The 22290-nt window shown below is 48.3% G+C and overlaps 1 protein-coding gene across 7 annotated transcripts in view; it reads left to right on the top strand.

Moving 5' to 3' along the window:
* Positions 1 to 22290, top strand: part of ZC3H13 (zinc finger CCCH-type containing 13) — a 179051-nt gene that overhangs the window by 53555 nt on the left and 103206 nt on the right. For all 7 annotated transcript variants that reach the window (XM_082247570.1, XM_082247569.1, XM_082247568.1 and 4 more), the window contains exons 7-9: positions 247 to 404; positions 4510 to 4707; positions 21367 to 21543. In XM_082247570.1, coding sequence (XP_082103696.1) covers positions 247 to 404; positions 4510 to 4707; positions 21367 to 21543 — 533 coding nt within the window. The remainder of the gene's footprint in view (positions 1 to 246; positions 405 to 4509; positions 4708 to 21366; positions 21544 to 22290) is intronic.

Genomic DNA, 22290 nt, shown 5'->3' with positions numbered 1-22290 from the left:
TTAGGCTCAGTGTTTCTCTGCCTAATTGTGAAGAACTGTAATAACAGTTGGGTTTCTGTGGTTTTTGGGATTAAACGGCAGATCTTGAAACCTAAGTAGGTTTGTGGTGTTTTTTTTTTTTTTTTTCCCCTGTGCACTTCAGTCGCCAGGTTTCCATCCTCGTTTTGTTACAGATTTAATTTTCCATGACTTGGATGCTTGTAATAATACTTTATAAATATAATTGTTAAATTTTGTTTCTCCTAGATTTCTCCTGAAGTTGTAGCAAAAATGTCTCCCTCACCAAGTAAATCTAGCAAGTCTCCAAAACGAAAGTCCAGCCCAAAGTCCAATAACCCCACCAGCAAGAAAGAAAAGAGGACTGCATTAGGAGCATCTCCACCACCTTCAGATTTACCAACCAGGTCAGTGTAAGGTTTTTTCTTTTATGCATCCTGTGTGTGGTTTTAAATACCAGATCATGAATCTGTATTCATACGGATTTTTACAAAATAAAAAAAGAAGTTGTAAATATTAATGCAAAGTGTTTTAAAATGACAGATAATTAGAGCTGTCATTTTACAGCATATTAAAGTCCAAAATATTATGATCATGCAGCTGTATATATTGCATCCTATGTATAATAGAAGAAACGTCTGAGCTAGTAAAGCTGCGACTAAAAATAAAAACATGCATTCACTGTGTACTGACATCATATTTGAATAACAAAGTGCAGAAAAAGAAATTGAGTTGTTCTTGTTGGAGCGGTTTCAGAAAGAATTAGTGGCGTAAAAAGTTCTGGAGGTCTGGGAATTAGGAGCCTAGAAGAAAAGGGTCATGGGTATTGAGAGTTCAATCACTCTCCCCAAATGTGTTCTCTTTCGTTCATTGACAGACGCAGCGCCATATTTTTTTACCATGTTTTTCTGCCTCCAACAGGAGTAGGACACTAGGCAGGAAAAATCTTTACCACGCTTATGGGGCAGTCCCTAGGGGTATACACCCACTTACTCTGCTATAGACATTGTGTGTTTTTCTGTATAGTCAGGAGTAAGGACCTAGTTCCCTGCTGGGATTTCGGTCCTAGCATGTTTTTTTTTTTTTTTTTTTATGCAAAAAGGGAACCTTTTTTAATTATGTTCCTGAGAGAACTACAATCAACAGCCGGACTGGGCATTGGACTGGATATTCTAGATCCTTATGGTCTCCCCAGTCTGGCCAGCGAGTGTGTGCAGGCGCGCCTTAAACACATTAGTGGTGCCGAAGCGCTTTAAGAGGCGCTACCCCTTTGCGGACGCTGTAGTCAATAAATGGACCGTTCCACCAAAGTTGGACCATCAGGTCTCCAGACTGAACAAATCTACTGTGGTCCCGGTGGAGGAGTCTCCGGTCTTTAAAGACCCTGTTGATAGAAGGATTCAGACACTGTCCCGCCACTTACATGTGATATTGGGCTCAATACTTAGACCGGTCTTCGCTATCACTTTGGTGTCCCAGACCATAACGGAATGGGCAAAGTTACTAAAAAGTGATTTGGAAGCAGAACAGCTTCCCACGGGCCATGCAGAGCTAACGGACCAAATGGTCAAAGTCTTACTATGTATATGTGATGCGTCTTTAGATGCGGCCCCTACTCTTCTTACTCAATCCGCTAAGTCTCCGTGTCCCTTTCGTGCCTCCGGCACGCAGGAGAAAGGATCTAAGCTAAGCCATTTAGATCTGGGCATTCTAAGTAGATTTGGTCGCGTAAGCCGAGAGCAGGCCCCTTCTGCATGAAGGGGCGCCCTCGCCCATAACTGGGGTGGGGGGACGTCTGTTTCTTCCGGGAACCATGGACCTCCTTGACTCAGGATAAATGGATCCACAAACTGATCCAATCGGGTTACAAGATCGAATTCAGGTCTCGACTGTCGGACATATTCCTCCCGTCCAATCTACGCCTATCTCCAGATCAGTTAAGGGATCTACGAGAGGCGGTACAAGATCTGCTGTTGCAAAGGGTGATTGTGCTGGTTCCTTCTTTGGAACGCTTTAAGGGGTTCTATTCAAACCTGTTCACTGTTCCAGGAAAGAAGGCAAAGTGCGTCCAATCTTGAACCTCTAGGCCAGTGGTGTCCAAACTTTTTTCAAAGGGGGCCAGATTTGATGAAGTGAACATGCGTGAGGGCCGACCATTTTTCCTGACATTTAAACCATTAAAATTACACACACACACACACACACACACACACACACACACCTTTATGACTAAAATCACACTTACTGAAACAGGCAGTAGGATTGACACCTCCTCGGTCAGCTACATGCATACACATATATCACACTTACAGAAACAGGCAGTAGGATTGTAGAAGTGACATCTCCTCGGTCAACTCCACAGGATCCTTGGTCAGCTCCTACAGGTGGCTGTGTGCGGTGAAGGAAAGAAGGCATTCTGCACTCCCGCGCAGTCGTGGGCGGCGCTGGTCAGATAGAGCTGGGGGGGGCAGAGCAGGACTCGGGAGCTGCCGAGGGAGGCCAGAGGCCCCGTCCCCGAGCCATTGCATCGGGGGCGGGGATGTGAGGAAGCATTGACAAAAGTCAGCAGTGTCTCAGGGGGCCGTATAAAACTAAAGGACGGGCCGCAACTGGCCCGCGGGCCGGACTTTGGACATGACTACTCTAGGCGCTTAACCGCTTTGTGCGAGTACAGAAGTTTTGAATGGAGTCCATTCCCGTGGTATTGGCGTCCCTACACCAAGGGAACTTTCTTGCCTCTATCGATATCAAGGACGCATATCTGCACACCCCTATTTATGCTGGGAACCAGCGTTTTCTTCGCTTCACTGTAGGAGAGGAGCAATATCAATTTGTGACGTTACCATTTGGTCTCGCCTCCGCTCCCGGGGTCTTCACCAAAGTGTTGGCTCCTGTATTGGCATTAGTGTGACAGAGGGGGATTGTGGTACTGGGGTACGTGGACGATTTCGGCTTAAGTGCGGACTCACATTAAGTCCTGTTGGGCAACTTATCAATCACTGTACGGACTCTGCAAGAGTTTGGTTGGAACATCAATTTCAAAAAATGTGCTCTGGTCCCATCTTCCTAACTGGATTATTTGGGACTGACCCTGGATTCAGCCTTAGCGAGGGTGTTTCTCCCTCTGGAAAAGCTGCAAAAGTTGCAGAGGGTGATTCACTTGCTGTTATCCAGCAATCTGTTCTCTCTGCAGACTTGCATGCGAGTGCTAGGCCTGATGGTGTCTACCTTCGAGGCGGTTCCGTTTGCTCAGTTCCACATGAGACCTCTGCAAAAAGAAATTCTTGTCAAGTGGAACAAGGATCCAAAATCTTTGGACAATCTGATTTGGCTGAGTCAAAACAGCAGCGTTTGGCTGTTCCTTTGCTAATTTTAGGCCTAGGGGCTGTTTCTGTTTCAGGTAATGACTGGGTTTCAACCTACATATGAAATGAATGATCCTTAGCACCTGCTTGGTAAAATTTGGTTAACCATACGCCTGACTCGAAGGCCGGGTTCACACTTCTCCGACATGGAAGTCAGACGACTTCTGATCTGACTTTGCCCTACCTATGACTTCATGTCAAACTTCCATGCGACTTCAATGAACAGGATCTGACAATACCAGGCCTTTTGAGTTTGGTCTGAATCTTAAGGGAGGACCCCAAGCCAAAAAAACTGTGTGGTTCCCCCCCCCCCCCCAAAAAAAAACTATCCATACCAGACCCTTATCTGGGCATGCAGCCCGGCAGGTCAGAAAAGTAGGGTACAAGCGAGCAGAGCCCCCCTGCCCCAAAGTACCCCCCCAACCTCAATGTTGGGGGAATACGGCTTGGGGGGGGGGGGGGGTTGGCTAGCTCCCGACCCCCCCCCCCCCTTCCTGACCTGCCGAGCCAGGGATTTTGGGGAGAGATCCCACAACGTGTGGTGTTTTTTTTTTTTTTTTTGGCATGTTGGTTCCCGCTTAAAATACCATGTTAGACCGAAGGGTCTGGTATTGTCTTTGGGGGGGGACCCCACGCTGGAGTGTGTTTTTTAATTTTGGAGTGTGGTTCCCCTTTAAGATTCTCAGAGCACAAGTTGCATGCCAAAGTCAGATCAGTTAAGATGATGATCTGACTTAAGTGATATTAAATAGTCTGAAGTCAGACCAAAGTAGTGCAGGAACGTTTTTCAAAGTCGTACTGACTTGTGTCGGACCAGTTAAGACTGCTCTCGTAGGGAACCAATATCTACAAAATCCCTGACTTTTGAAAGTGTAAGAATTGATGCTGGTTTGAAGCCAAAGGAAAGTCACAGCAAATATTGATTTCATTTAGATTTTTCTTCTGTTGGCTTACTTTAAATTTTGTAAATTGATACAAAATAAACAATTATATATTTTTGAAAGAATTCTTACTTTACAGGATTTATAAACACCTGCCTATAACTTTTCCACAGTACTGTATTTTTTTTCAATTCTTGTAAAAATGTAATTATGTACAAATTATGTGTAAGGGGAACACCACAATAACTTTTTGAAATCCATCATAGACACTCCAAAGGAGCTCAGAGCAAGAAGAAAGGACCTCGTACTCCAAGTCCACCACCCCCAGCTCAAGAAGAAGTTCCTGTTTCGAAGAAACATAAAGATAAACATAAGACAAAGGATCGTGTTGAGGAGAGAGTCAAGGATGTAAAGGAAAGAGGCAGAGATGTTGAGAAGCACAGAGACCGAAAAGACAGGCAAAGGTTAGCATTATATGCTGAGTTTTTAATCTTTCTGAAACCTATTAATAATTTCTTTGTAATAGCATTACTATTTGCTTAGCTGTCATGTTATTGCCACTTGGGTTGTCACAGGGGATGCTGACATAGGACCCACCCAGAATGACCTTTGCTGCTTTGGCTAAATCACTTCCCCCACATGTTTTTGCAATCTGTTCTCCATAAGCTTCAATGGAGGGCAGGTGAGACATCAGAGGTCTAATTGACTACCTTTAGAACCACTTTAAAGGATAGAGGTATCTCTCTAAGTTTGTGATTCCTATCTTACTGAAAACAAGGAAAACCACTTCCAGGAAGATCTCTTATCGTATCTGGAAATCCTTTTTCTCTTTCGTTAGTTGATGGACACAGCTCCTTACCTCCTTGACCATTGGGTTATACTGCCCCCTACAGGAGTAGGAAACTAGGCAAGAAAAAGCTGGACTACGTCTATGGGGCAGACCCAGGGGGTATACTCCCACTCTGCTATAAGCACTGCTTGTTTTTTTTGTTGCCTGGTCAGGAGTAAGGACCTAGTTCCTTGCTGGGATCTCTGGTCCTGGCAATTTTTTTCCTTTTTAAATTGAACTTTTTTCTTTCTTTGTTTTGTTCCTGTGAGAAACTAGAATCAACTGCCGGACTGGGTGACGGACTGGATAATCTAGAACCAAAGGGTCCCCCCAGTCTGGCCTGCGAGCGCGTGCAGGCCTCAGCTCCGCGACATAGCCTCACTGGACGGGGGCTGGCCTGCCAATTTAAATGTCTCGTGAGGGCGCATACGACCTGGCCTTGGCCTTAGTCGCAGTGTTTCCACTGGCTGACAAACCCCCCCCCCCCCCCTATTCAGATGGAACGGTGCCCACCCTGTTCCTTGTATGGTAAGTAGCTGTACCCCCCAGAGCCGCCCCCCCCCCCCCCCCACAACCCTGGAGGGTTTTGGGATGGACTTGGGCCCCTCTCTGGGACGGTCAAACCTCCGGGTTCCCCTCCTTCCCATGCAGCGTCCCCCCCCCTTTTCTCTTGGTTGTCCTCTGCGGACATGTTACCCCCCCACCTGCCCACACCCTCCTATGGGATGGCCATACCTTTTTAGGTCGATCTGGGGTGTCAATTGGGGGGGGGGGGTTGATTGCGTTGCCAGCGACCGGACGATTGACTTTTGGGAGGGGGCTGCACCTGGTGGGGGCTCCTGCTGGGATCGTATTTGGAGCTGCGTTATGCCACCATTTTCTTGTAGCCTTTTGTGTTGTAGATTGGCGGCCATATTTGTGTAGCCTTGGAAGTGATTTTCTTGTGGTTTTCTCATTGAAAATGGCGGCGGCCATGTTTTTGAAGCCAGTGATTTAGGCGGTGGAAACGCCTCCTCATACCCTAGTGCGGACTCCTGTATCTTTCTCCTTTTGATCGCTGCATGGTGTGCAGTTAGCTTGGGGCTGCAAGTGCCTGATCGGTGGTGGTGAGTCTTTTTTGTGTGGTTTTCTCTCCCTCACTCTGCTATAGTAGCGCTAGTTCTCTGTGCTGGGCCCTGTGGTGCTGCCAGCGTGGTGGGGGGGGGGGGGGTGTCCCTAGCAGTGGTACACTTTTTTTTTTTTGTGTGGCTCCCTTTCTTCACTAATGGAGTCCCTGGAGCATATTTCCCCACCTGATTCACTTGCAGAGGCTGCCTCCAGATCCCAACAATCCCTGATTGCACTGACGGCGGTCCTGGAGTCCTTAGTGTCCAAGATGGATTTGGTCCTGGGAAAGCGAAAAACGTCCCCCGCTTTAACCTGCTTCATCTGTCTCATTAGATCGTGGATGTGAGTTACCCCTCTGGGTCTGCGTCCATGCACCCTGTGTGCTCAGATAGTGAGGATGATACCTCTGCTCCTCTAGCCGCGCATGAAAAGGCGCTGGTGGATGCGCTGATTATGTCAGTGCGTGAAACTTGAAAGATGGAGGATGCTGCGTCTGAGGCGCCGGTCCCTTTTGACACCCACAGGCCCTCCAAGGCAGCAAGGGTGTTCCCCTTTCCCACTTACTTTGATAATATTGTCACAAAACAGTGGGGTTGTCCAAAGCGCACTTTTGCGGTCCCTAAGAGTTTTGCGATGCGGTATGCTTATGAGGATTCCCTTCATAAAAAGGTAGACGTTCCCATCTGTAGTGGACTCGCCGGTTTCCAGGTTAAATTAACCACCTTCATTCCGGTTGAGGAGTCCCCAGCCTTTAAAGATCTGGCTGATATGAGGTCAGAGGCTCTGGCCCCCCCCCATATATTCACTGTGGCTGGTTCTGCATTTAGGCCGGTATTTACTATTGCCCTGCTGTCACAAACTGACGAGTGGGCTAAACTTTTACGCTGGGACCTGGAGGGGGAACAGCTTACCCCTGCCTTTTGCAAAGCTGGCGGATCAGTTGGTCCAGGGGCTGCAGTTTGTCTGTGATGCCTCTTTGAAAGCGGCTCCTTTGATTTATAGTCTCTGCAGTGATCCTTCGACGTATTATCTGGCTGAAAAGCTGATCTGCAGATCAGACTTCTAAGAAGGCCTGATCTGATCTCCCATTTGTGGGGGATCGCCTGTTTGGAGCTTCCTTGGATGACAAGGGATCTAAGCCCTTCAGGGCCTCCATCGGAGGTTCCAGGAGGAACTGGTCTGGCAAGCCACAAGCCTGTACTTTCAGACCTGCAGGCAAGGCTTTCTCTGCATGAAGGGGTGCCCTCACCCGTATCTGGGGTGGGGGGACGTCCTTGCTGGTTTCCGGATCCGTGGACCTCCCTGGTACAGGACAAGTGGGTCCACAAAGTCATACAGTCAAGCTATAAGATCGACAAGCACTTGTCCCAAGATCGCTTATGGGGTCTCTTTTGGGCAGTGCAAGACTTCTTACTTCAAGGGGTGATTGTCCCGGTTCTGATTTCGGAACATTTTTAGGGGTTTTGCTCAAATCTTTTTACAGTTCCCTGGAAGGAAGGCAAGGTATGTCCAATTCTGGACCTCAAGGCGCTAAACTGCTTTGTGTGGGTACAGACGTTCCGAATGGAGTTTATTCGCACGGTAGTGACGTCCCTACATCAAGGGGATTTTCTCACTTCTATCGACATCAAGGGCGCCTACCTTCACATTCCTATATGTGCCAGGCACCAGCTCTTCCTCCGCTTTGCCGTGGGCGAGGAGCATTATCTGTTTTTGATGCTACCCTTTTGGTCTTGTCTCGGCTCCTGGGCCTTCACTAAAGTGTTGGCCCCCATATTAGCATTGTTGTGTCAGCGGGGGATCGCGGTACTGGGGTACTTGGATGATCATCTTCTGTGAGCTAGGTCTCCGACTGCTCTGATGGACAACTTGGAGATTACTCTGTGAACTCTGAAGGAGTTTGTTTGGATACTGAACCTTCAGAAGTCTGCTCCTAGTTCAGTCCACACAACTGGACAATCGGGGTCTGACTCTGGACTCGGCCTCAGCCTGAGTGTTTCTTCCTCTGGAAAAGCAGCAGAAATTATAGGAGGCAATTCAGCTTCTGTTGTCCAGCACACTGTCATCCCTCCGGGCTTGCATACGGGTGCTGGGCCTGATGGGGTCTACCCTTTTTGAGGCGGTTCAGTTTGCACAGTTCCACATGAGATCTCTGCAAAAAGAGTTCTGGTGAAATGGCACAAGAATCCTCAGTCTCTAGACAACTTGATCTTGTTGAGCCAGGGTATGAGAGGGTCCCTGATCTGGTGGCTATGTTCTCTGGAAATTCAACAGGGAAAATCTTTTCTCCCCTGTACTGGACGATTGTCACCACGGATGCCAGCCTGTCCGGATGGGGAGGTGTCTTGGGCACAGACTCTTCTAGAGTCCAGACTGCTGATCACTGTACTGGAGCTCTGATCGATCAGACTGTCTGGATCATTGGACAATTCGTATTCAGGGGTGTCCGGTACAAATTCAATCGGACAATGGCCTATGTCAATCACTAAGGGGGCACAAGAAGTGCCCTGGCGGCTCGGGATGTAGCCGGTATTCTAAGGTGGGCAGAACGATTTGTTCCAGCCCGCTCTGCTGTACACATTCCAGGGGTGGAATTTTGGCAAGCGGATTACCTCAGTCAACAGGCTTTGGACCAGGGGGAATGGTCGCTTCATCCAGGGGGGTTTTTCATCAGCTGTGTCTCCGGTGGGGTACTCCCTAGGTGGACCTGTTGGCCTCTCGTCTAAACAAGAAGGTACAGAGATTTGTGGTGCGGTTTCAGGATCCTCTAGCCGATGCCACAGACGCTTTAGTGGCCCCTTGGAGTCGGTATCGTCTGCATTATGCCCCCCCCCCCCCCCCCTCAAACTTTTGCTAAGACTCCTGTGCAGGTTTGAGGCGGAAGAGATTCCGGATATTCTGGTGGCTCTAGATTAGCCTCGCTGGTCGCCGATTCCTCTTAGGGGAGATCTGCTGTCCCAAGGGCCAATCTTTTATTCTGCTTTACAGTCGCTGGTTTTAAAGGCTTGGCTGTTGAAAGCCAGGTGCTGAAGGATAGAGGTTTGTCTGAATCTGTGATTTCTACATTGTAGAGGCTAGAAAATCTACCTCTAGGAAAATCTACAATTGTACTTGGACAACGTACATTGCATTGTGTGAGTCTCTATGTGGGTTCACCCTCCCTCCTTTTCGGTGGCTTGGACATTGGCTTTCCTCCAACGGGGGTTGAGCAAGCCTGGCCTGGAGTACCATCAAGGGCCAGGTTTCGGCCTTAGCAGTTTTCTTTCAACGTCCATTGGTCACACATTCCTTGGTGCATACCTTTCTCCAGGGAGTTTGAAACTTGGCTCCTCCAATTCTCTATTGCCACCGTTGGACCTCAATTTGATGCTGTCAGTTCTTCAGAAACCTCCTTTCGAAAGTCTTTGTGAGGTTCCCCTGCTTACGTTCCAGAAGGTGGCCTTTTTGGTGGCTATTACTTCTGTGTGCAGGGTGTTGTAGCTGGTGGCGTTGTCTTGTCGTTCACCTTACCTGGTGGTTCACAGAGATAAGGTTGTTCTTAGTCCCTGCCTGTCGTTCCTTCCAAAGGTCGTCTCAGATTTTCATTTGAATGAAGACGTGTGGCCTTCCCTATGTCCCAGGCCTAAACATTCTAAGGAAATTGCCTTGCATTCCCTAGATGTGGTTTGGGCAATCGGGGTGTACCTAGCAACTAACGGAGTCTTTTAGGAAGTCACTCACTATTTTCTCCTCACGGATGGACCTCAAAGAGTTGGCTGCTTCTGCTGCGACCATTTCCAGATGATTCAGACAGATAGTAATTCAGGCCTATTCAATTAAGGGTCAGGTTCCTTCTTTCTTTAAGGAGCTCTCTACTCCTGGTCCTTCCCTCATCAGGCGTCAGTTTGCAAAGCAGCCACCTGGTCGTCTTTGCACACTTTCACAATGTTTTATACGGTGTCTGTGTTGGCATCTGCTTCTTTTTGGCTGCAAGGTTTTGCAGGCTGCTGTTTAGAGAACCTGGTCCTCTTTTTCTTTCTTTCTTTCTTTCTTTCTTTCTTTCTTTCTTTCTTTCTTTCTTTCTTTCTTTCTTTCTTTCTTTCTTTCTTTCTTTCTTTCTTTCTTTCTTTCTTTCTTTCTTTCTTTCTTTCTTTCTTTCTTTCTTTCTTTCTTTCTTCAGGATTTATAGAGCGCCAACAGTTTGCGCAGCGCTTTACAATGTGAGGGAAGACAATACAGTTACAATTCAAAACAGGAGGAACTAGAGGGCCCTGCTCGTTAGAGCTTACAATCTCTAGAAGGGAGGGTCAAGTGAAACAAAAGGCAATAACCATGGGGGATGGGCTGAGGGAGAAAATGGAGGTATATTTGTTAGGTGTGGGTAGGATAGGCTTCTCTGAAAAGGAGGGTTTTCAAGGGTCTTCGAGGGTGTATTGTTTCAGGTGTGCTCCAGTTGTTTATTTTTGACTGTGTGGTTCCCCTGATTAACCATGGAGTCCCTGGAGCACATTTCACCACCTGATCCCCTCTGTTTATGGTTGAGCTCCATGTTACCTGGTTGGCTATGGTTTAGCCTTGGGAATTTTTTTCTTGCTGTTCCCACCCCTCATGTTTGACACTGCTTTGGGATGTCCCAATGGTCAAGATAAGGAGCTCAATGAACAAAAGAGAAAATGGGATTTTCGACTTCCCGTAAAATCCATTTCTCTGATGTTCATTGCCGGACACAGCACCCACCCCTCTGTGGAGTTGGCTTTCTTCTGACACTGCTTAAAACAAATCTGAGTGCTTATAGCTGAGAGTAGGAGTATACCCTCTGGTACTGCCCCATAGGCATAGTCGAGCTTTTTCCTGCCTAGTGTCCTACTCCTGTAGGGGGCAGTATAACCCAATGGTCAAGAAGATGAGGAGCTGTGTCCGTCAATGAACATCAGAGAAATGGGTTTTACGGTAAGTCAAAAATCACATTTTTGTTTGCCTGGGGTGAATGCAGTCAATTCAGCCTAGGAGATTTCTCTGTGCCTTACATTTTGGCTTTCCTGCGAACAGGTCTTGACTAAAACTTAGCTCTATGCACCTTTTTTAAAAGTTGGGTATTAACCCTTTTCATCCTGTTTGCCTCTGACATCGCAGCCCCTTGTAAAAACCTTTCTCTTTCGTTCATTGACTGACACAGCACCAGAATCTTCTTGACCATTGGGTTATGCTGCCCCCTACAGGAGTACAACACTAGGCATGAAAAAAACTATACCACGCCTATGGGGCAGTCTCAGGGGATATACTCCTCCCCTCCTCCCTGTTATAGGCACATCGTTTTTTTTTTTCTCTGCCTAGTCAGGAGAAGGGACCTAGTTCCTTGCTTGGATCTCTGGTCCTAGCATTTTTCCTTTTTTTTAAACTGAATTTTTTTCCTCTTATTATTTTCTGTTCCTGTGAGAACTAAAATCCACTGCTGGGCTGGGTGGCGGACTGGATATTCTAGATCCTAACGGTCTCTCCAGTCCAGCCAGCGAGCGTGTGCAGATCTTGGCTCCGCACTAAGTCGGCCGCGACATAGCCCCACTAGACGGGCGCTGGCCTGCGAGTTAAACGTCTCGCGAGGCCGCATGCGACCTAGTCCAGGCCTGATTCTCAGCGTGCCACCTGGCCCGCAGAACCCCCATTCCGATGGTGCGGTGGTCTGCCTGGAGCGGTGCCCACCTGGTTCCATGGTATTGTAAGTAGTGCCCCACCCCCCTCCTTTTCCGGATTGCTTTTTGGGATGGAATTGGGCCCCTCCCTGGTATGGTCGGACCCCCGTGTTCCCCTCCTTCCCAACCCCCCCCCCCGCAATATGTCGGGGCACCCCTGGGTAACCCCCCATCTACTCATACCATGCCTGTGTCCAGGTTCGTTTTTGGGGGTGTCAAGCGGACGATGAGGGCCAGGACAGGAGGGGGAAGGGGGGACGTGCAGCCGAACAGGTGGTTTTTAGGGGGAGTTGTCCTGGTGGGGGGGGGGGGGGGCTCCTTCCAAATCCCCCTTTACTGCCCAAATGTCCCCTGGTGTCCCCTGTGGGTCCCAGGAGTCGCCATTTTGTTGTGGATGACTGGTTGTAGAAGATGAATCATCCTCACTATGAGAGCACTCGGTGGAGTCGTCTCGGCCTTTACCCTTTTTGATAGGAGACCTTGGTCCGACACAGGTTCACTATGGCCGTGTCAGTCCTTAGGCCGGTGTTCACCATTGCCTTGGTGTCCGGGACCTTGATGGAATGAGCAAAGCTTTTGCGCCAGGATCTGGAGAGGGAACAGATTCCCTCTGACTTTGCGGAGCTGGCGCACCAGTTTGTTCAGGGGTTTGTTTGTGATGCCTCTCTGGATGCGGCTCTCTTAGTTTCTAGGCTTTCTGTGACAGCAGTGGTCCTTCAGCACATGATATGGTTGAAATGCTGGTCTGTGGACCAAGTTTTCAAGAAGGCCTTATCGAATCTCCCATTTGTGGGGGTTCGCCTGTTCGGGTCTTCCCTTGATGAAATCATTAAGGGACTTACAGGAGGGAAGAGTACTCTCCTCCCACAGGCTTCCAGGAGCAAGGAGTCTCGTCGCAGACGTGGTCCTTTTTTCTCAGCTCATAAGCGTTCTTTTCGTTCCTCAGGATCTCGGGACAAAGAATCCAAATCTGTTGGTTCTGCCTCCGGAGGTTCCAAGAGGCCCTGGCCTGGTAAGCCCGAGAGCAGGTCCTTCCAGACCTGCAGACAAGCCCTCTTCTGCCTGACGGGGCGCCCTCACCCGTATTTGGGGTGGGGGGACGTCTTTGCTTCTTTCCGGACCCTTGGACCTCCCTGATTCAAGATGGGTGGGTCAACAAGCTAATTTGGTCCGGCTACAAGATCGAATTTCGGTTTTATCCTTCAGAGAGGTTTTTTCCTTCCAACCTGCGTTTGTCTCCAGACCACTTGCGTGGTCTCTTCGGGGCGGTACAAGATTTGCTACTGCAAGGGGTAATTGTTCTGGTTCCAAACTCTGAAAGTGTTTGGGTTTTTTATTCAAACCTGTTTACAGTTCGCAGGAAGGAAAGCAAGGTTTGTTCTATCCTGGACCTCAAAGCCCTGAACCCCTTTTGTGGGAACAGGAGTTCCAGATGGAGTCCATTCGTATGGTAGGGGCATCCCTTCATCAAGGGGATCTTCTGGCCTCTATCGCTATCAAGGACGCTTACCTCTCATATCCTGATTTATGTCAGACATCGGCGCTTCCTCCGCTTTGCTGTGGGCGAGGAGCATTATCAATTTGTGGCATTACCCTTTGCTCTCGCCTCAGCTCCTCGGGTAATCACGAAAGTGTTGGCCCCGGTGTAAACATTGTTGCGACAGCGGGGTATTGTGATGCTTAAAATTTTAATTTATTATTTTATTCCGTAATGTTTAATATATTATTGCCAGTGCCACATACTATTTGCCTTCCGGGTCTGCGGTATGCCCGTGCGCTGTCACTGGCCAGCAGCAGCCGAGGAGATGATCGTGAACCAATCACTGGCAGCGGGGAGGGCCGGCCGCGGTTTGCCTGGATGTGACTGGCCAGCCCTCCAGTGACTTTCCGCTGCCTGTGATTGGTTTGTTATCTCCCGGCTGTTATTGCTGCTGCTGGCCAGTCGCATCCAGGCAAACCGCGACCGGCCCTCCCCGCTGCCAGTGATTGGTTCACCATCATCTCTTCGGCTGCTGCTGGCCAGTGACTGACAGTAGGGCAAACTGCGGACCCGAAAGGACACCTACCTGTGATGTCCGCAGCCTCTGACCACCTCCTGTATCATGTCCGCAGCCTCTGACCACCTCCTGTATCATGTCCGCAGCCTCTGACCACCTCCTGTATCATGTCCGCAGCCTCTGACCACCTCCTGTATCATGTCCGCAGCCTCTGACCACCTCCTGTATCATGTCCGCAGCCTCTGACCACCTCCTGTATCATGTCCGCAGCCTCTGACCACCTCCTGTATCATGTCTGCAGTCTCTGACCACCTCCTGTATCATGTCTGCAGTCTCTGACCACCTCCTGTATCATGTCTGCAGTCTCTGACCACCTCCTGTATATGTCTGCAGTCTCTGACCACCTTCTGCATCATGTCTGCAGTCTCTGACCACCTCCTGCATCATGTCTGCAGTCTCTGACCACCTCCTGTATCATGTCTGCAGTCTCTGACCACCTCCTGTATCATGTCTGCAGCCTCTGACCACCTCCTGTATCATGTCTGCAGCCTCTGACCACCTCCTGCATCATGTCCGCAGCCTCTGACCACCTCCTGTATCATGTCTGCAGCCTCTGACGACCACCTGTATCATGTCTGCAGCCTCTGACGACCACCTGTATCATGTCTGCAGCCTCTGACCACCTCCTGTATCATGTCTGCAGCCTCTGACCACCTCCTTTATCATGTCTGCAGCCTCTGACCACCTCCTTTATCATGTCTGCAGCCTCTGACCACCTCCTTTATCATGTCTGCAGCCTCTGACCACCTCCTTTATCATGTCTGCAGCCTCTGACCACCTCCTGTATCATGTCTGCAGCCTCTGACCACCTCCTGTATCATGTCTGCAGCCTCTGACCACCTCCTTTATCATGTCTGCAGCCTCTGACCACCTCCTGTATCATGTCTGCAGCCTCTGACCACCTCCTGTATCATGTCTGCAGCCTCTGACCACCACCTGTATCATGTCTGCAGCCTCTGACCACCTCCTGTATCATGTCTGCAGCCTCTGACCACCTCCTGTATCATGTCTGCAGCCTCTGACCACCTCCTGTATCATGTCTGCAGTCTCTGACCACCTCCTGTATCATGTCTGCAGTCTCTGACCACCTCCTGTATCATGTCTGCAGTCTCTGACCACCTCCTGTATCATGTCTGCAGTCTCTGACCACCTCCTGTATCATGTCTGCAGTCTCTGACCACCTCCTGTATCATGTCTGCAGTCTCTGACCACCTCCTGTATCATGTCTGCAGTCTCTGATCACCTCCTGTATCATGTCTGCAGTCTCTGACCACCTCCTGTATCATGTCTGCAGTCTCTGACCACCTCCTGTATCATGTCTGCAGTCTCTGACCACCTCCTGTATCATGTCTGCAGTCTCTGACCACCTCCTGTATCATGTCTGCAGTCTCTGACCACCTCCTGTATCATGTCTGCAGTCTCTGACCACCTCCTGTAACATGTCTGCAGTCTCTGGCCACCTCCTGTATCATGTCTGCAGTCTCTGGCCACCTCCTGTATCATGTCTGCTAAATGTACAGTGTGTGTCGTAAAACATTTGACATTTCAAACATGGGAGAGACAGCGCTGTCTAGCCACGCTAAAGGTGCAAAGCACCAGTCTGCAGCTGCGTGCTTGACAGCTTCCAATCCGATCGCTGGCTTTTTCACCCGTGCGCCTGAAGTGACACTGGCTCCCAGCTGCGGCAGCGGTGCTTCCATCTCATCCACTGTAAAACAAGGGACCATTTTGAGTCCCGCTGTATCCAGAAACTAAACCCTTACTGCAGAGGTGCTGTACACTACAAAGATTGTCATTTATTTTAGTAAAAATATGCTGGGTGTGACATAGATTTTCTTCTTATTTAACATGTATACATAGACATTTCATGAAACATTAGGTCATGAATATTTACGTGAAGTCATGGAAAAGTCATGGAATTTTATTGGCTAAAATGTGTATGAACCCTGTTGAGTACAAGAGGGTCCCTGATTTGGTGGCTTCGCTCTCCAGTGATTCGACAGAAAAAATCCTTCCTTCCCCTGTACTGGACGGTGGTCAATACAGATGCCAGCCTGTCCGGGTGGGGAGGTGTCTTGGGCACTGATTGTGCTCAGGGGGAATGGACTCTGGAGGAGTCAAGACTACCGATCAATATACTGGAACTTCGGGCGATCAAACTTTGGCCCATTGAACAGTTCGTCTTCAGGGATGCCCAGTACGGATTCAATCGGACAATGCCATGGCTGTGGCATATGTCAGTCACCAAGGGGGCACAGTGTCCTAGTGGCTCGGGAAGTAGCCAGCATTCTAAGGTGGGCGGAACATTTTGTTCCAGCCTTCTGCTCTGCATATTCCAGGGCTGGAAAATTGGCAGCCGGATTACCTCAGTTGACAGGCGTTTGGACCAGGGGTAATGGTTGCTTTATCCAGAGGTGTTTCATCAGCTGTGTCTATGTTGGGGAACTCCTGAGGTGAACCTGGTGGCCTCTCGTCTCAACAGAACGGTGCAGAGGTTTGTGGCGAGGTCTCGGGATCCTCTGGCCGATGCCACTGACGCACGTGTGGTTCGAATACTGTTTACTTATACATGCGTGACGTAAGTATGCGTTCGCTTGTGCATGCAAGTACGGAGGGATGGGGGTGCTTTTTTTTTTTTTTTTTTTTTTTTTTTTTTTACTGTTTTTTATTTTACTTTTTTTTTTTTTTTTTTTTTTTTATTACAAGATTACAAACATCCCTTGTAATACAAATAAGGATGATAAGTTCTCTTTATGAAGGGATCTGGGTTTAAAAAGATCCCAAATCTCTTCTTTACCTATTTAAAAGCAGAAGTTAAAAGAAATGTTTTTTTTTTTTATTTTTTTCATCTTTTGCTTTGAAGCCTGGACCAGAAGTAATGTCAGGACATTGCCTTGGACCTCCAAAGCCAAGGTCTATCAAAGCCGATAGTCGGGTACAGCCGACCGGCATTACGGAAACCGTTCCAGAGGCTCATGAGAAAGCTGATATCTTCAGCTATATTCCTGGTAAATCACTTGCAAACCGCAATGTGTGTGTGTATATACGTATTGCAGTCGGCAAGTGGTTAATAGCTTGTCGAACCTCCTCTGGAAGCCACGCCTTCAAGCAAGCACTTTCGGTAGCTCTGGATCAGACCTGCATATTGCTCAGGAGGAATTTTTGACTATTCTGCTTTACAAAACTGCTTCAACTCAGATACGTGAAGGATATCTGTTGTTAACAGCTTTTGAGGTAATTCCACAGCATCTCTATGGGGTTAAGGTCTGGGCCACTCCAAAAAGCAAATTTCTCTATATTGTTCATTGACAGACGCAGCTTCATATTCTTCTTAACCACTGGGTTATGCTGCCCCCTACACGGATAGGACACTAGACAGGAAAAAACTTTACCACGTCTTTGGGCCAGTCCCTGAAGGCATACACCCACTCACTCTGCTATAGGATTCGGTTTGTTTGTGCCTAGTTTAGGAGTAGGACCTAGTTCCTGGCAGGGACTTCGGTCTTAGCTTGTTTTTTATTTTAAAGGGAACCTTTGTTAAAATTAAAATTTTTTTCAGCTAGTTATGTTCCTGAGACAACTGCTAACAACAACCGGACTGGGTTTCGGACTGGATATCCTAGATCCTTAAGGTCTCCCAGTCCAGCCAGCGAGCATGTGCAGGTTATAGTCCCGCACTATGCCTGGCCACGACAGAGCCCCAATGGATTGTGGCTGGCCCGCGAGTGAAACAACTCGCCGGGACGCACACATCTGGTTCGGCCTCAGTCGCAGCGTGCCCCTTGGCCATCAGCACCAAGAGGTAGTCTGTCCAAAATGGCGCCCACCCGATTGTCGTTGGTATGAGGAGTAGTGTCCCCCCATCGGATGGTCGGTTCCCTTCCATTTCCCCCAGCCCCTCTAACAGTCACGGTGGTCTTTTGGCCCCAACCTATTCCCATGCCCCCCCCCGGGGTCTGTTAGGAGCTGGCTTTGCCACTTGTTCCAGTAAGAAGGGGTGGATGCGGTTGTTAGTGACCGGACTGTCTGGATCGCACACGGGGGTCTTTGAGTAAATTCCTGGCCCCGCTGGGGATTAGTGACTGGGGCAGGGATTTCCTTTGGGCTCCCTGCGGTGGTTTTAGACTTGGGGGGGGGAGGAGCGGATGTTTGTTCATACTGGGGTCTGCGCCTCACGTGTAGGTCGGGCCGAAAATTTAGTTTGCGGCCTACTCGCGGCTGTCCGGGTGCCTGACCAAGTTGACCGGCAGATGCCTCACGCGGCCAGATCAGGCCAAAAATTGAGGCCTCGGCTTGCAGCTGATTGAGCTGGCTGTCTGAGTGACTGGCCAAGCTGTCTGGGCAACTGACCAGGCTGCCGAGCTCCTAACCGAGCTGATGATCAAGCTGACAGAGCTGACGGCGGACTCTCGACCGGATCAGGCCCCACATTTAGGCTGCAGCTTTGCATGATTTATGGTGGATGACCCTTAGGGTCTGATAGGATTCTGTTTGTGAAACTTTAGCCAACGTCTCCTTGCGGGACTATGGTCGGTGACCTCCCCTGCTCATGTTCTGAGGGTGAGCTTAGCATATAGCGACTCTACTGAGTCTGCGTCCACGCACTTCGAGTGCTCTGCGGTGATGATAATTCCTTTAATTACTGCACATGCAAGGGCACTGGTGGATGCACTGATTGTATCGGTGTAGAAAACTTTTAACATGGGGGGGCGCCGGTCCCCTCGGGACCTGCAGATCCCCTAAAAGCAGCAAAGGGTACTCCCTTTTCCCACCTACTGTGACAAAATTGTCACGAGTCAGTTGAGTTGTTCTAAATGAAATAATGGTAACCACGCATGGTGTGGCTAAAAAGCTGGTCCAGGTTTCTAAAAAGGCTCTTATCAGAGCTTCCCTTTACGGGAGACCGCCTATTTGGGTCTTTGCTGGATGAACTGATCAAAGGACTCACAGGTGGAAAGAGTAGTTGCACTCACTCACAGGTAGGAAGAGTTGTTCCTCTATCTGCTAAGGGCATGTCACTACGTAATAGACGGGGCCCTTATTTTTCAGCACACAGGCGGCCCATTCGTTCCTTTGGCACGCAGGAGAAAGGACCCAAGCCATTTGGGTCATCTGGGGGTTCCAAGAAGACGTGGTCGGGTAAGCCGAGAACAGGCTCCTCCAAATCTGCGGACAAATCTGTCTGCATGAAGGGACGCCCTCACCCGTATCTGGGGTAAGGGGATGTCATTTTCTGTTCGGAACCAGGGACCTTCTTGATTTAAGACAAATGGGTCCAAGAGCTGCTCCGATCGGGTTACAAGATTGAATTCAGGTCCCGACCATTGGACAGAGTCTTCTCGTCCAATCTGCGCCTATCTTCAGATCGGTTAAGGGTTCTACGAGAACCGAGACCAAATCTGCTGTCGCAAAAGGTGATTGTGCCGGTTCCCTCTCGAACGCTTTCAAGGGTTTTATTCAAACCTGTTTACTGTTACCAGAAAAGAAGGGAAATGCATCCAATTCGGGACTTTAAGCCTCTGAATTGCTTTGTGCGGGTACAGAGGTTTTGAATGGAGTCCTTTCGCACAGTAGTGGCATTCCTACACCAAGGGGACTGTTTGGCCTCGATCGTTATCGAGGACGCATATCTGCACTACCCTGTTTACGCTGGACACCAGTGTTTTCTTCGCTTCGCTGTAGGAGAGGAACATTATCAATTTGTGGCATTACCCTTTGGTCTCACCTCTGCGGCCAGGTGACTAGGGTACCTGGATGATCTCTTAAGAGCAAACTCCTCAGTTCTGGTGGGCGATCTGTCAATCAATGTACGGATTCTGCAAGCGTTTGGTTGGACCATCAATTTCAGAAAATCTGCTCTGGTCCCAGCCTCCAATATAGTTTATCTGGGACTGACTCTGGACTCAGCCTCTGCGAGGGTGTTTCTTCCCCCAGAAAAGCTACAAAAGTTGCAGAGGGCGATTTGGTTGCTGTTATCCAGCACTCTGTCTTCATTGCGGAGTTGCATGTGAGCTCTAGGCCTTGTGTCTACCTTTGGGGCGGTTCCGTTTGCTCAGTTTCACATGAGACCTCTGCAAAGGGGTATTCTTGTCAAGTGGAACAAGGATCCAAAATCTTTGGACAATCTGATTTGGTTGAGTCAAAACGCAAGAAGTGCTCTTCTGTGGTGGCTCCGTTCCTTGGTCCTTCCTTTCATTGTATTGGACGGTGGTATCCACAGATGCTAGCTTGTCTGGCTTGGGGGGGGGGGGGGGGGTAAGAGTAATCAGACTCTCCTTTTGTTCTCATGGAAGGACCTCTGAAGGAATTGGCTGTGTCTGCTGCGGCCATATCTTGATGGATCAGGCAGACGGTGGTACAGGTGTATTCACTTAAGGGTCAGGTTCCGCCTTTCCCTGTGAAGGCGCCGTCTCCTAGGGCGCGGAGTGCCTCTTGGGCCTTTCGCCATCAGGCATCAGTAATACAAGTTTGCAAGGCGGGAACTTGGTCGTCTGTGCACATGTTCACTCAATTCAAAGTAGATGTGTTGGCATCCTCGGATGCTTCTTTTGGCCGCAAGGTTTTGTGGGCTGATATTTAAGAGCAATTTTTTTTCTTTGAGGGTGTATTGTTTCTAGGTGAGCTCCAGTTGTTCCTGGTTGAGCGCCATGTTACCTGGTTGGCTAAATTTAGCCTTTGGGGAATTACGTTCTATCTCTGCGTTGTTTGACCACCCCTCATGCAAATACTGCTTTGAGACGTCCCAATGGTCAAGAAGAATATGGAACTGCATCGGTCAATGAACGATAGAGAAAACTACATTTTTGACTTACCGTAAAATCTTTCTCTGAAGTTCATTGACAGACGCAGCACCCGCCCCTCTATTTCTAAGTGGGTTGGGGTTTTTTATTTCTGACACTGCTTGAAACAAAACTGAATCCTATAGCAAAGTGAGTGGGTGTATGCCTTCCTTAAGGGGCTGCCCCATAGGCGTGGTAAAGTGTTTTTTTTTTTTTTTTTTTCCTGCCTAGTGTCCCACTCCTCTAGGAGGCAGCATAACCCAATGGTTAGGAGTATGGACCTGCGTCTGTCAATGAACTTCAGAGAAAAGGATTTTATGGTATGTCAAAAATCCAGTTTTCCTCAATCTAGAAGGTAACCATCCCATTAATGCATTAATGATTATTATACAGGATTTATAGAGTGCCAACAGTCTGCAAAGCGCTTTACAAAATGATGGGAACAATTGAATACAAGAGGAATCAAAGGCCTTGCTCTTTATTAGAGCTTACAATCTAAAAGGAAAGGAGGGTCAAGTGATACTAAAGGTAGTTATTAGAGAGGAAGTGGGCCTCTGGTCAATTGCTGCAGTAGTTTTCTTTGCAACAAGAATCTATGAAATTTGGCTCTGTAGTGCTTTTGTCTTAAAAAAAAAAAAAAAAGTCTTTCTGAATTACACAAGTGTTTTCTCTTTTTGTTTAGGGATACTTCAGAAGGATCTCATAGGCAGAAAAGGTCTCCAAGCCCAGCCGAGCGCTCGGGCAGTAATTCTTCCCATTCAAGAGACTACACTCCACCTACATCCCGAAGGCGTCATACATCATCGCCAACACCTGTCAAATCCTCATCTCACAAGCATGCCATTTCCCCTTCCCGCAGGTAGGTTTTTTCCTTCTTTTCAAGATTAATTTTTTTTTTTTTTTTTGCAGAATTCTTGTGCTAATGAAGAGTAGCTTCTTTGACATGACAAGCCTGCGAGAAAGGAAGAAAACATACACATAATCACTTAAATCTCATACCTTACGTGGTTGTTCCGGTTACAAGATAAAGTGTACACAGTTTTTCAGATGGCAATATATAGCTTTATGGAATGCATGTTCATGCTTTCAAATGATGAATCTGTCAGGCTTTCATGTGTGTAAATGTCTGGTACTGAATGTGATACATTCAGGCTTGGGAGTTCTGGTCATTCTTTTATTAGGATTTATTCGCTTAAAACTTGGTTTGGGCTTCTCAGCGTAGAAAGTGATATGAAGCAGCAACCATGTATGTAAAAAGTCTTGAAATGTAGACTCAAGTGCTGGATTTCTTATTTTATAATCAGTTATTTTCTGTTCCCTTAAAGTAGAACTATGAGAGAGGCTTTTTTTTTTTTCCTGTTTGGATAGAACAAGGAAGGGCTATAACCCCTGTCAGATCTTTTTTCGCAATCTCTGTTCCATTGTGGAGATTTCTCTTCACTTGCTCCCCCTTAGCCTAACAGGAAGTGAGAGGAGATCTCTGAAAATTAAAGGAATTTCTTGGGGACCCTCAGGTCATCAGAACTAATGTCCCCTTTGAAAGTGTTCCCATCTATTACTTTTCTGGGGACAACCCAAAATCTGGGCTTTTCTTTCACTTTCAATA

Source organism: Pelophylax lessonae (genome assembly GCF_965119305.1).
Source record: "Pelophylax lessonae genome assembly, chromosome: 2".
Lineage (NCBI taxonomy): Eukaryota > Metazoa > Chordata > Amphibia > Anura > Ranidae > Pelophylax > Pelophylax lessonae.
The sequence above is the reverse complement of the archived record's forward strand: the minus strand, read 5'-3'. Positions and strand labels throughout refer to the sequence as shown.